Source organism: Carassius carassius, chromosome 35 (assembly GCF_963082965.1).
Source record: "Carassius carassius chromosome 35, fCarCar2.1, whole genome shotgun sequence".
NCBI lineage: Eukaryota > Metazoa > Chordata > Actinopteri > Cypriniformes > Cyprinidae > Carassius > Carassius carassius.
In genome coordinates, this window is record NC_081789.1 from 14,994,621 (window position 1) to 15,008,884 (window position 14,264).

General features: G+C 37.6%; 1 protein-coding gene across 1 annotated transcript; it reads right to left on the minus strand.

Moving 5' to 3' along the window:
- Positions 1-47: 47 nt before the first annotated feature.
- On the minus strand, positions 48-13,842 carry cul1b (cullin 1b). The gene is made up of 22 exons (XM_059524561.1): positions 13,718-13,842; positions 10,972-11,249; positions 8,435-8,612; positions 8,026-8,193; positions 7,457-7,507; positions 7,269-7,359; positions 6,909-7,072; positions 6,653-6,815; positions 6,417-6,547; positions 5,834-5,941; positions 5,643-5,749; positions 4,525-4,573; positions 3,263-3,394; positions 3,063-3,180; positions 2,894-2,970; positions 2,638-2,769; positions 2,452-2,544; positions 1,571-1,618; positions 1,168-1,250; positions 903-1,008; positions 702-815; positions 48-609 (listed from the first exon to the last, which is right to left on the minus strand). The coding sequence occupies exons 2-22, from the start codon at positions 11,109-11,111 to the stop codon at positions 529-531; spliced, it is 2,334 nt and encodes a 777-aa protein (XP_059380544.1). The 5' UTR covers positions 11,112-11,249; positions 13,718-13,842; the 3' UTR covers positions 48-528.
- Positions 13,843-14,264: the final 422 nt, after the last annotated feature.

Consider the following 14,264-nt stretch of genomic DNA (forward strand, 5'->3'; position numbering starts at 1 on the left):
TTAAGATAGAAACTCAGAGCAAGTATATAAATGAAAACATCGGGCACTGAAAAAGCAAAAAGAAAAATTTAGTTTATTCATGATATTTATAAAATGAACTGCACTATACAAATGGTGTTCTCGTGGCTGGTAATAATGCAACTCTAAACAGCCAGTCAGACATGATTATATCTGAAACCTATACTCTTAATTATAGGTATCTCTGTCTGCAACCAAAATCTCTTCAGTTGTCCAAAACTCATAATTGCAATTAAATTAATCAGCGTTTTGTATTTTCAGAACGCTAGACAATAGCATGCAACCCTGACTGGGTCCTACTATGAGTATAGGTCAATGTCCAGTATTTACACATTAAAAAGTAAATGGCAATCCTGAGCATGTTAAGGGCTTAAAGACAAAGATAGTCTGGCTTTAAAGGGAAAAGTCCAGTGTCACATGGTCATTCTCGGCAACAGAGATCTTTATGAGAGAATCCTGTGTGTCGACTTTAGACACATATTTAAGGTCGTCACACTTCAAAGGACATTGTTATGCCAAGTAACTGTAAGTGTCTTTTTCCCCATCCACACGTTCCAGGTATTCCTTCTCTATCAAAATGTCAATGCATTTCTGAAATGAGACAGAGAAAAAAAAAACATTTAAATATTTCAAATGAATGTTTTAGAAGTAGTCAGAATTGCAGAGCGGTGCATTTCTGTTACCTTGATGACAGGAACACGAGGTTTGAATCGAGAAGAAAGTTGGTTCAGTACTTCTGCCAAAAGCTGCTGGTGCTTTAAAATTTTCCTCATCTTCATGATTCTCACGATAGCTGCCTGCACACAACACCACAACAAAACGGGTAGATTCAAAAGCATATTTTATTTCAACTTCAAGGGACTGCTGTAGTTTATTTTTAATACCTGTATGAGGAGCTTCCTGTCTTCCTCGATGTTCTTGTGTGTCATCTCCTGCTCTTGTTTCTGCTCTGTCTTCATTGGCACATTGATATTCACCCGTAACTTCTTACTGCACACAGAGAGAGAACAGTCTAGATATGTAGATGACAAAAATGCAAACCTAACATAATATTCAAAAATATTACTATGCACCATTTGAAAATGTTATAGTCAATTGTTAGTGTATAATGTGGAGATCAAACATGAAGTAGTAAGAAAATGCACTTACTTCTTATACCCCAGGAAAAGTTTGATTAATGTATCAGGCTTGAAATCCATTTCATCAATATTTGCATTCTCATCCTCCAAGACCTACAAAAAGCAAACAAAAAATACACGTACAAAACAATGTATGTCAATAATTGCATGATTAATATAAAATTATTCACAAAAACATGTTTAAACAGAAATGTGAACAATTAAGGGAATTGCATGTACACTGTAAGCACAAAGAGCAAATATTAAAATGTAATAAAGTCTAATTGGGTTATTCACACTCATGATTTTGAATCAAGATGTAATCAAATTACTTCCAAATGTGAGAATCTTACACACAGCAAATCTGATATAAACAGCACTGATGTTGAAAGACAATTATAGGGTCCTATACACCACTAGTTCTCAACACTTACCAGCAACTTTGATTTCAACAGGATTTGCAAGACCTGAACCAAAATATCCTGAAAAAAAAATAACAATTTAAAAATGTAATTTATATATATATATATATATATATATATATATATATATATATATATATATATATATATATATATATATATATATATATAAAAGACAGCAATCAAGCTGACAAAACTTGAAAACATTGCCAAAATTACTTATTTTTACAACGTTTTAAGTAATATCCAGACTGATACTTGCTTTGGATAATTCAAGTCGACCAAAAAATAATCTATATTTAATTTGATTTGTGGTGGATTTTGCAGTGGAGGGTTTTCACAAACCAAAAAACAACTACAGACATTCCAGCCTGGAACACACCTTTTCAAAGGAGAATAACTGACTGTAGCATCATTTTTCAGATAAACAAGTATTTTAACTAACCATGTTTCTTAAATATCTGCAAACATATGATGGTATTTTTATGCTTTAGTCGAATCAAAAACTTACAGCACCTTTAAACCTCACACTGAGGATTTTCTTTTTTTCTGAAAAATGTTATTGCATTGGACTAAAACTGACTTTGTTCATTCAGGGTACAAGTGCTTGCTTTTTGTAAGATAAATTGACAAAAAGACAAACTAAGATGTGGTAATAATACAGCATAATAAAAGATTGACAAGCAATTTTAAAAACACTGGTCATTTTTGACCAAGAACATAAAAATGTGAAGGATTTCCAGCAGAGCATGAATACTTCTCGTATAAACTACGGTAAGTAATTGCGGTATCTTTAACCTTATCTTTTTGTTCCGAGTATGAATTTGATATGAGATGTAGATCAAAGTTCACTGATTGACTATGTGAACATAAAGCAATGGCACTGCACTCACTATTTTGATCTGTGTGCTGTCGGCCAGCTGCTGGATGGTGTAGCTGATCTCTGTGTTGAACTGGAGCAGGATGGCCATCTGGAAGGTGGAGGCCTGCGGGGACACGACACACACAAACACATGACTCCTACAGCCTTACATGCTATGAATTACTACTGACATGAAGCAGCCCTGACAAAGACAAACCTGCAGAGTGTATCTGTTCTTGAAGCAGTTGGTGACCAGCTCCCCTTTGGATAGGTGGTAAAGCCATGTCAACTTCCGCCCGCTGTGTCTACTTCCATAAAAAGCTGTAAATCTTTGGTAACTCCGCTCCAACTGTGAAAAACAAAGGCGTTGAAAAACTATCATCAACTGGAAGTGTAATCACACATTATTCTCAGCTTGTGGAAGGGTGTGAAGGGCTTGGAAAATTACAGGGTTAAACATCTGAGCATCTCACCTCAGATGGTAAAGCGAACGTGCAAGACTGTTGAAACGGCCACGAGCCAGAGCTCAGAACCTGGATACTGAAATCCACTGAGAGACAGATGGAGCCAGATTTTATTCAACAGTAAGGACCGCATGCATGCTGCATCATATTACAAACAGGAGGAGTGTGGAGCACTTACAGTCCAAAGGCTCAGAGTTAGAAAGGTGCTTTTTGAATTGCTCATTCAAGTCTTTGCTGACACCGATGTCCTGGAACATGCGCTGTAGTTTGGAGGTGTACTCGAAACCACATGCTTGCTGAGGGCAGACAGAAGAAAAAACGGTGTTAAGCATCGATTCACAGTAAAGTGAGCGATCTTCAATAAACAAGTGCACAGACCTTCAGTTTGGAGATCATGCTGGCCTCGGCGTCGTCGCTGGCACTGTTCTGGTGCACCAGTCTTTTGGCCAGCATCTTGGCATAGAACTTCTGGAACACGTCTTTATCCTCAATATACTTGAAAACCACCATCTGACGATGAAGGATGTTGGAGAACCTTATTATCAGTCACACATTAATACGATATGCATAATGCGCACAGGCTGACAATTTTCTGTATGCACAGAACACCTGGATAGAATATGTGCTGTTCATACCAAAAAGAAAATGAAAGCAATAATCAACCACAATGTCACAATTTCCTGACTCATTATTAGATCAGACTGACAAAAATAAATGATGCTTGCAAAAAAATAAAATAAAAAAATAAATCGGATGATATAAGAATGGAAATGTCAAAACTATATTCGTTACACTTTAAGGTGTCTTTGTTACAGTGTAATAATACATTTAAGTACTAAATATTATTAATTAACTACATGTTCTTAGGGTTAGGATTAGGGTTGGTTTAAGGTTATTTGCATGTAATAATGCATAATTTATTGATGACAACTGGATGGAGCACGACACGCTGAACCAATACTATTGTTGCATACCTTGAACTACAGCTTTCCTATAATGCATTACACAACTGGTACACCAATCATAACTCTAGTATTAGTCATAGAATAACTAGAGTCCTACAGTTTCTGTGATGCGGAGAAAACAAACGGAATCAAAGAATTCAGTAAAAAAATGTAACTGACTATATGAAGGCTAATTCACACGACCGACAGACGCAGACCAACGCTGACAGTCACCAGATTGCAGCACGTCACCTCTCAGGCATTCCAAGATTTGAAAAATGCCAATAATTGAAAAAAACGATCGACTAAACACTAACGGGGTAACACACTGATCTGGCAAAACCTGACCACTTTGTCTGTGTCTGCTGATGCGGCATGAATTGGTTCTCACAAAAAAAATAAAATACTGTTATTTGTGGTCTGTATCTTTCTACTTCATATGAAGACACTACACAGGAACTTCATCTCCAGAGCTGCTCTGAGTCACTTCACAAGCATTTAATTTGATAGAAGTATCAAATAGAGCACAGAAAATCAAAGTCCTTGATATACAGACATACATGGCAGCATTTAACACTGCCACATTAATAAATGGAGCAAACATGAACTGTTAAGAGTGTTCTGAATTCAAGTAAGAGATCCAGAACACATTAAGGGGTGTCAGTGTCAATCTCAGTGGAGTACAGTGAAACTCACCACTTGGTTGAGAGTATCTTCGAGCTCAGCCTCCTCTGGATTCCTTGAACTAAATTAAACACACATTCCATTAAATCATCTGTGTTATGAAGATTCCTAAACACCAGCTAAACCCTCAAAGCAAACACAAGCTTTCCTAGACTTTTATATCGTCAAATTTGAGCTTTTGAGCTCATGCAATGGATTCTTTTTCTTTGGTAGAATTTTATATATAGAGTCTTGCTAATAGTAGTGGTTTTTTAAAAGGTACCCATTATGCAAAATCCACTTTTACATGGTGTTTGGACATAAATGTGTTGGCAGTTTGTGAACACAACCACCCTACAATGAAAAAAATCCACCCACTCCTTATTTTTTAATCCCCATTAAACCAAATCAGTCTCATCAGAATCACGATGATACTCGGAGCAGCGGCCCAGCACACGTCTGCTGACTTACAGTCCTGCATTACCATAGTTTCCATTTGTGTACACGTCTTTTCATTAAAACATGTGTTTAAGTGAACGTTATCAAAGTATTTGTGTCATTGCAAATGAACTGTGAAAACACTACAAGTACATAAATGTTTCAAAAAAACCATGTCAAGACGTCCTGGTTCATTCTTTAGGTGTTTCTTCTGCCAGAGTTCTCCGGTTCTCTTGCTCTGTTGCTTCTATCGGCTGTTTACTGCTGTAGGTATGCAAAGCAGAAATGTATATGCTATGCCCTCTTCTGAAGACAGGGCGGGAATATGCTGCTCATTTCCATTTAAAGTGATACACACAAAAATAGCTCTTTTTTTGCCACGCCCCAAAAATCATTTTCCAAACGTTATAATAAACGATCTGTGGGGTATTTTGAGCCGAATCTTCACAGACACAGGCACACACATAACTAATATTACATCTTGTAAAAAGGGGCATAAAAGGTGCCCTTTAAATCCTTAAGCAGCTATTTTTTTATTATTCGGTCAGAATACTGCATTCAAAGATTCAAGCCTCTAATCCTAAAACATAAACTGATGCGTTTGTAATAATGTACCAGACATTCACAAGATTTCATTCACAGGATTTCACAAGATTTCATGTCAGATTCACATGTAAACAGATCAAGGATGGAATATGAATAAGACAATTCACCTCTTCTTCAGTAAGGAGTCGCAGTATCTGGCCAGAAGCTCAGGAGATTTGCTGGAGGACTGCGCCATCCTCGTTACTGCATTATTATTAATGAATCTCCCACAGGCCTGGAGAGCAGTAGAGTGAAAGTTACACCAGCGCTATAAATAAACACTAGAGCTCAAAACTGACCCATAATATAGATCACAAACCTTATCGAGTGCTGCCACAAACCCAGCATCATTATTGAACGCAGACATTACGAGAGCATTGTATTTCTTGTGAACATCCAAGATTGTTTGCACATACATTTTGGGATCCTGGAAGACAAGCGGTGGCAGTTCAAACTGTGATCAAATTAAGATGTTACAGGAACTGAATCGAACAGAGATACAGGAAAACATGCACAAAGATAGCCAGTAAAAAGATATCCGGTATTAATAGAGTTAAATATTTCTGGTTTGGCTTTGACAAAGGGGTACTTGGATTTCTACTGAATACTGAATGACATAAAGCATAGGTGAGTCATGTCTTTGAAACACAATTATGTGTATAGTTGAAAGAGAATTTAGGCAAAACCCTAGTTAAACAAATAACTGTCATTTTGTGATGGAAAGAATAGACCTGTTATACAAAGAAGTGAGGGCCTGAGTTCAGGGAATGTGTTTACAACCGGTTTGGCTCATTTTTAGACGAGCTAAATCAATAAAATTCCTCTCCACAGCAGCTGCTACAGCCCAAAAATATTGTGCCCACACAGTCACTGTGGCTTTGTGTTGCAACACCAGAACTCACATTGAGCGCTGAATCTCCACACTTCTCAATGGCAGCCAGCCCTTGATTATGAATGTGGGACTCCAAGAGTTTCTTGAGCTCACCCAAACCATCCGTGATCCGGGAAGCAAGGTTGTACATCCGACCGAGATCTGGAATTATACAGAACGTGTATTAACTGTTCTGTTAATGTTGTTGTGCGTGTTCGAAATCTTAGATATTGCCCGAACGAAGTTGACAATGCAGCACTGACTGACCTTCATTCTTATCAGCATCTAGAAGGTTCTGGAACTCTGTGTGGAAGATCTCCAGGTGTTTCTCGATGAGGACCTGCTCACACTTGCGAGCCAGCTCGTCTTGTGTGCTCTCGTGGAGATACACCTGCACCCTCCGCTGCTCCTCCAGCAACCGTGCCTCTGCCTGCACACATAATAAGAAATATACACTTAAAAATATAACAAAACCAACAGCGATTTATATTATAATGCCAGACTTGAATCTGAACTCGTTTACCTTTTTCATGTATTCAGTAACAGGGTTCTGCTGGAGGAACTCTGTGCTTTCCCGTGTATAGAAGCGCTCTGTGTCAGCCAAAAACTGTGACTCAAAGTACTCCTTGTAAACTGATAATGTCGGCCCCTTCACAAACGCATCATCCTCATTCAAGCCCAGCTCAACTGGAAAAGACCAACCAAATCACAACAAGATGCTTCAAAGGTCCAGACAGTACTAGGTTTATTTGATCCAAACAAGATTTGAAAATATCCTTAAGGGACAACAGCTGGCTCTGACGGAGTTGACAATAAAATGAATTATGCAAGTTTTTGAGAGGCCAGCATAGAAGAGATGTAAATGTAAGACTACCACACTCACCGTAGGACTGCACCACTCCACTGATGAGTCTGGTGTTAATAGTCTCGCCATTTCTCTCCTTCTCAATGAGTTTTAACACAGCATTTGTCACCTATACAAAACAAAAGACAGGGTATTTAATGTCTGATGAAAATGTAAGAAACATATCTTATAAATGTAATGTTATAAATAGCCAATAATGAACTTGCCTGCTTGTTTAGAGGTCTAAATAAGCACTCTCTCCAAGTGACCAAAGCAAGCTGTGAAGGAGAAACATTATTAATAATGATTAAATGACTGTTTTTATGTGATGAGACACAAGGCAAAGCGGCTTTAATAAAACTACCTTTTTTAAAGAACTGCAATATGATAAAAAACTATATTTATAAAGTAATAATTTTTGTTTTTAAGATGATGAATAATTATTATTACCATTATTATAAACTATAAAACAAATCTAAATAATATTACAACAACAACAGGTTAGACAAACTAATGCTTTACTAATGCTCATCTAATGATTTAGTGCCAATGCACCAAGCCCATTGATCAAGAGACATTAGTCATCAACTCCCTCATAAAGACCAAGGGCTAGTGTTAATTCACACACAAGATACAGCTGATGTGTGGTCTCAGGTGTGCATTGGCTATTAGGAGCAATAAATATAGCTAAACTACAATACACTATAGCCAATAATCCAGGTTTTATGAGCACAATGTGTGGAAATGTAAAACAGGAATCTATGAGTCAGGCAGGGGCGTGTACGGTTTCTTGTACCGAATAGATTTCATAAATTCCTTTCCGTCCCTCATCACACTCTCGGCGCACCCAGTGTCTGTTGAGGTAAGCACAGATCCCATTTAGCACTTTACTGGAGAAGCGATAGTCCTCCCACTGCTGCGTGTAGAACTTCAGAACGCTCTCATCCATCAGGTCCTCTCCATCCTGCCAGACACAGCCAGATGGAGGAGAAGTGACAACAGCAAAAAAATATCAAATCAATCAATTAAGCCACCTCACTAAAATTAACAATATTCAAGCACAACAAACCAATGGCTAATAATTTATTCTATTATGGCCAGTGCAAACAGTGTCTGCTTTAAATACTATTAAAAAAACCACCTGAACAATATGATCATCAATGCATCATGGCACCCTGAACAATAAGCACACCGTAGGCTACTACCTTGAGAAGGTTTGTCAGGTAGCTCCTCAGAAACTCTTTCAGTCTTTTGTAGAGTTCTAGTCCCACAAATTGTGCCCCGCCAGGTGTGGCCGTTTTCTTGGAGGGTTTGGAGGGGGGGATGCCAGCACCCCTGGCCTGGTTGGACTGGTGCACGCTGGTACAGTAGTTATACACATGTCTGAACAGTGGGTTAAAGTCTTAAGATCGTATATGAGTAAAAGATGACAAAACAGACATATCAGCACATTTTTACACTGACAGGATGGCATTCCATTATGATGATGCTTTCTGTTTCAGATTCCAAGTAGCTCTGTCTTTTTAGCTGTATCAGAGTACAAAAAAATGAATAAACATGTTGTGGATTAATAGCATCAGATTTGCTCCTAAGAAGTCAGAAACTAAGAAAAGCATGACTGCAAACTCCTTTAGACAAAAATTAAATCTATTTTACAACAGTGAAGACAAAACTTGCTCCATAACAGTTTGTGGACACTCCTACAAGACAAAAAAATGGGAAAACAGAACAAATCTTTAAAGAAACTTTGAAGCCTCAATCTTAAAGAAGAATGACGCAGTACTTTCAAAAGTCTCAGTGCTCCAGCCCTTGAGAAAACTTCTGTTTTAATAGACTGATCTACTCTGACATGCAAGAAGCTGTCTAGAGATGCTCTTACGTATCTCAAGATGGAAATAAGTCCACAATATTACATGTTCTCTACATGGGTGTGTATTTATTGCAAGCTGCTATGTCTCTGTGCAGTAGTTGAAAGGTCATGACCACGTTAACTGTGATTACCAGAACTATTTCTGTTTTTTTTAGTGTATTTGTTTTTCTGAGAGCCAAGTATGACACCTTTACCACTAACTGTGAGCTCCACTGTGCTGCAATGAAAGCACTCTGACACTACAAACTACATGTTAAGGCTAAGTTATATGACCAGCGCTAAAGAAACCTGCGACAACAGCAGAAAGTTCTTTGGGTACACACAAGGCCACACACAGACAAAAAAAAAATGCATCACTTGAGATGCAGAGGAAAATGTCAGCTGAAACTCAGAGCAATTACGCCCCTGTGTTTGATGTGGCACTATAGTGGGTGAAATGCAAAACTGCAAATCTGAATGTGAACAGAGGTCTTTGTCAAAGTTTTCATTTCCCAGACACAAAGCAAGACTTTTGAACACTCTTGCTTTGAAGAGCTATAAAGTGGAACACATGGGCTGGGAGACGCCTGGGATTATAAAAGGGTCAATTAAAATGTATTACACCACGCACTTTCATTTTACAGTTTTGCAATTCACAAGTTACTCAACAAATACGATTAATTATTTTGTGTTGATGTTAAAAAGTAAAAACTGCACTGACTTCTAAAGACACATTCTTTCCATTGATATTACAATAACAATATCTTATGATCTGGTGGGGGGGGGGGGGTTCTCAGTAAGTATAAATTTATGCTATTCTCTGGATAAATTAATAAGCAAGTCTAATATTGTCTAATATTGTTTAAAGACATTCACATATTTCACAGTAGCTTAAAAAAATTAAATGTTACATTTTTTTTCTCCTAGTAAATAGATAAAACAGATGAAAATAAATGTAACCTAAATAAATATGAAACGTTGCAAAGTAATTCTGCATAAATAATAATAATAAAAATCTACTTTTTCTGCATTATGTTCATGTGACACAAATATTATCCTGGGCACTTATTCTGGATCGGTCTGAAATCAGTTGACCTGTTTATTTAATCAATTGCAATACTGTAATTGATGCATGCAATTAATACCGCAATTAATGTGATTAAAAATTTTAGTTAATTGTGAACCTAATTTTAAAAGATTTGTTTGTTTGTTCAGTTTTTTTTTATAATAAACAGGCCAGCCAAAGCTATAATATGCAGTCAATTGAAAAAAAAAAATTAAATGGCTATGAAGCTCATTTAAAATAGCATATTCCACTCAATGATTTATTGTTCTGTAGCATTAAGAAAAAATAATCACTCTGCATAATGCAAAAAAGATTAACTGTCTATTGTCAGTAGTGTAGTGATTTATGAAGCACAGCGCACACAGAAATAATTTCAAATCAAGCAGTTTCCTGTTGGTCAACAAGATGAATTAGTGAGAGCAAGTAAAATTCTGCACAAAGAAATTTTGATCCCTTTACACAAAACTCCTGACCACACATCTTCACCCTATGATGACAGGATTTCGACCATGAAATTTCATTGAGCAAACTTTCAGCCCTGAGATGAACGTATAAATCCCAGCTTCAGAACTTACACAATGAGTGAGAAAAAGTTGATGTACTTTGAATAGCACATAATTATCACTCGTTTGCCCATCAGTAAAACAAGCTATGCAATGTATACTACAGAAACCCAAACCATTCAAAGGGTTTACCTCATAAGCTGAGGTCTTATTCTCATTACAAGCGCAAAATTCACACACGTTACCACACCTAAAAAGACAAAGCCTTTCAGTGTGCTGGCCACAGCTGCTGGCCCATTAATCCCGCGGTGCCTGGTAAGATACGTATAGAGTTCCATGTAGCGTGCCTTAGCCATGCTCTGGCGTGTATAGACCTGCTGTATTCCTGATCTCAGGTCATCCCAGATCTGGTCCAGCCCAATCTGTTTGAGCCCGTGGGTGTTCTGGCCCCTGTTGGATGACATTGTCTCTGTGCTAGTCTGCTCGCGTCAGATAAATCCTCTCTTCTCCCCGTTCTGCTCCAGAACACTGCTGCTTCACATGTAGTCCACCATGCTGGAGAGCATTCAGACAGGATCAGGTCAGGGATTAGTACCGCTGCACTTCACAGACTTCAGCACAGTATCTGGGAGAGCAAACAAATCAGGTTTGAAATTAAAGAACCACACTTACTGCCATTTTAAAGGGGCGCAACATGAAAATAACCATAAAACAGGGAATTTTATTTTCATGATGATGGATAGAACAATAACAACAACAACAGGTTATGCATGATGTTGTGAATGGCATGCAGCATTATAAGCAGCATTTACAGGTGTTAAATAGGACAGAACTAGCTTATCCTGTAGGTAAACACAAAAGCAAGAACCAAGAGGGGGAAAAAAAGAGAAAAAGAAACTTAAGTACTTGTATTCACATTTAAAGAGGAAATCGATCACTGGCAAGATGGGCTTTTAATAAAAGTTATCTGTCTACGCAGTAGAAACGTAATTCTTAAAAAATTAAAAAAAAAAAAACATTTGGTGATACAAGACTAGAGAAAACAGAGAAAAAAGTATGGGGCAAAAAACTAAAACTTTGATGCCCTTAATACACAGGGTTCGATTACATTATCCATGAGCAGGGATAAAAAAACGTGGAAGTACAATCTGTAGTTTTCCCTGGAGCTGTTAAAAGTCTGTTGGATGACGTAAATGACATTAGCTGACAAACAAATGGGGATATCTTGGTGTAGGTAACATGGAAACATAATACTCATTGTTAATTTCCTACTGATGCTGAGAAACTGTAACAATACAAAGCTGGGTAAAATCAATGACCTTACCCTTTAGGAGAAAAAGCTAACCTGACAGGAGACTCATGGGAAACTAAGCATCATTCCACAGCTCATGTGAAGTGACAAGTGTTGGGTCAGTGTTATATTTAGCTGCATGTCTGACTGCTGTCTGTTGTGGTGCAGAGGATATGAATCTTGCCGGTCATTGTTTACATGTTGTGCTGTTTGAGATTCCACATGTCAGAGAAGCAAGAGCAACCGAGGGCTGGTGCATCAAAACATGTGACCAGCAGGATTGGGTTTAGCTGGGTTATTAATAGTATTTCCCACATCGTTCTTTCTAAGGCTTCTTGTTTACAGACAGCTGTTTCTATAGCCAGCACAACCAACTCCATTGACCAATAGGCCTAAATATACGAGACTAAGTTCATTAAAAACATCAAATGTAGATGTCAAGATACAGACATTAAGTCACGTTTAAATGTAAATGCTAAAAGATCTGATAAACTGTAAATCAAGAAAATAATATAATATTGTAATGTAATATTTCAGTACATTTAAGGCAGTGGCACTCAAGTGCTTCACCTGATCATTGTGGGAAAACAGTTTGTGAATGTGAACCTTCTTGAGATGGGTCACGTTTAATCTTATTAGTTCAGCCAAAGCAAGGCTAGACTTTCTGACCCACATTCATCAGTGGGATATTTCATGAAATAAAACACGTGACTTGTAAGTTGTCAAAACCCCAACAATTACTGTCCGAGTACAAGCCAGAAGTACTTTAAGTCATTCAAGGTAAAAGCAAAATCACACAGAATCGATGTCTTTTTTCTGTGGAACACAAAAGGAGATATTTTGAAAAATGTTGGTAACCAAATAGTTTTGAATTGATTACTATTAGCTTCCATTTTATAGAAAAACAACTTCGTTTGAGCTCCACGCAAGAAAAAGAAAAGTCCTACAAGTATGGAAAGACGTGAAGGTGAGTAACCATGACAGAATTTACACTTTTGGCTCATAAACTGTGGGTTGAATCAAGCTTATACTATGACTGATTCAAAACAAAACTTAATGAAGCCTGAGACTGGCATTAGACACTGAATACTCACCTGTCAGCTTATTCATCATAAGCTTGAACATAACACTGATTATGTGTGTGTGACAAAAGTAATACTTTTTTGTTGAGTACAAAAAAACCTCTCTATGACTATCATGACAGTCTGGTTGAAAAACAATTCATGTCCTACACCTACTGATCTTTTCTGATAACTGAGGACGCCTTTGCCAAGAAAGCAAGCCAAAATTAGCATGATTCACAAACCATCCTCATGGAAAATCTTTCTAATTTCAGAAGGAAACATCCCATACACTGGCACATGAGGTTTAGGAAACTTCAAAATAATTCAATTCTGGGTCACTTATGGCAGTCTCTAAAAAACTACTGACCTGTCTATCTAGTAGACTGCATTTTGGCCCAACAATGTTGTCTAGGTAGGCATCTGAGACAGCAGAATTCATGTAAATGTCTGTTAATGACTGTTCATTCTTCAGTCGGCCTCAGCTTTAGGTCTCCATCACAGACTTGGCCAAGAAGAGCACATTAACGTCTTAAATATACAAGGTGTGTTAATTTCATGCCTATTTTAATGTAGTATTTTTCTCAACAGTATCAATACATTAGCAATGCTAGGTAGCAGGTCGCTAGCTTCAGGTAACATTACCCTAATAAACTGCCGCTGACAAGAAATAAACAACTGACATTAAAATATAACCTATAAATAAGACAAACAAGACTTGATATCAACCTACTGCTCTAAAACGGAGACGCTTTTTTGATATTGACGTGAAATGGCCAACTAACGTTATTCATTAAGTCGTTTGTAATAGCACCAAAACGTTTGCCTTCTTTTTCAATAACTGGACAAATATTTCGGTCTAAGTACACGTCCAGCCAAACCGGGGTGGCTGACAGGTATATAAAGCTATTCAATCTTACCTGGGTCCGTTTCTAACGTCGAGCTCTATGAGCTTGAGGCCAATACTGTTCTGTGTATGACTGGAGATGATGATTGGGAATTCCGTATGAGAGCGAGTGAAGCGTCATACGCCACAGCACAGAGAAACACAGCGACCTCTAGTGTTCACTGTGAGATACAGCGACACCCGCTGTTCAATAACCTGAGTGCCCTAGTGTTCATAAACTGTATCAACCAAGAATGATCCATTATCAACATTTTTTTACGTAAGGGAACTTTGATAATACAGAGCTTTCTCAAGCCCCAGATCACCCAGTGTCTATTGTGATATAGTCTTTTAATGCATTTTGTTAAAATACATTAAT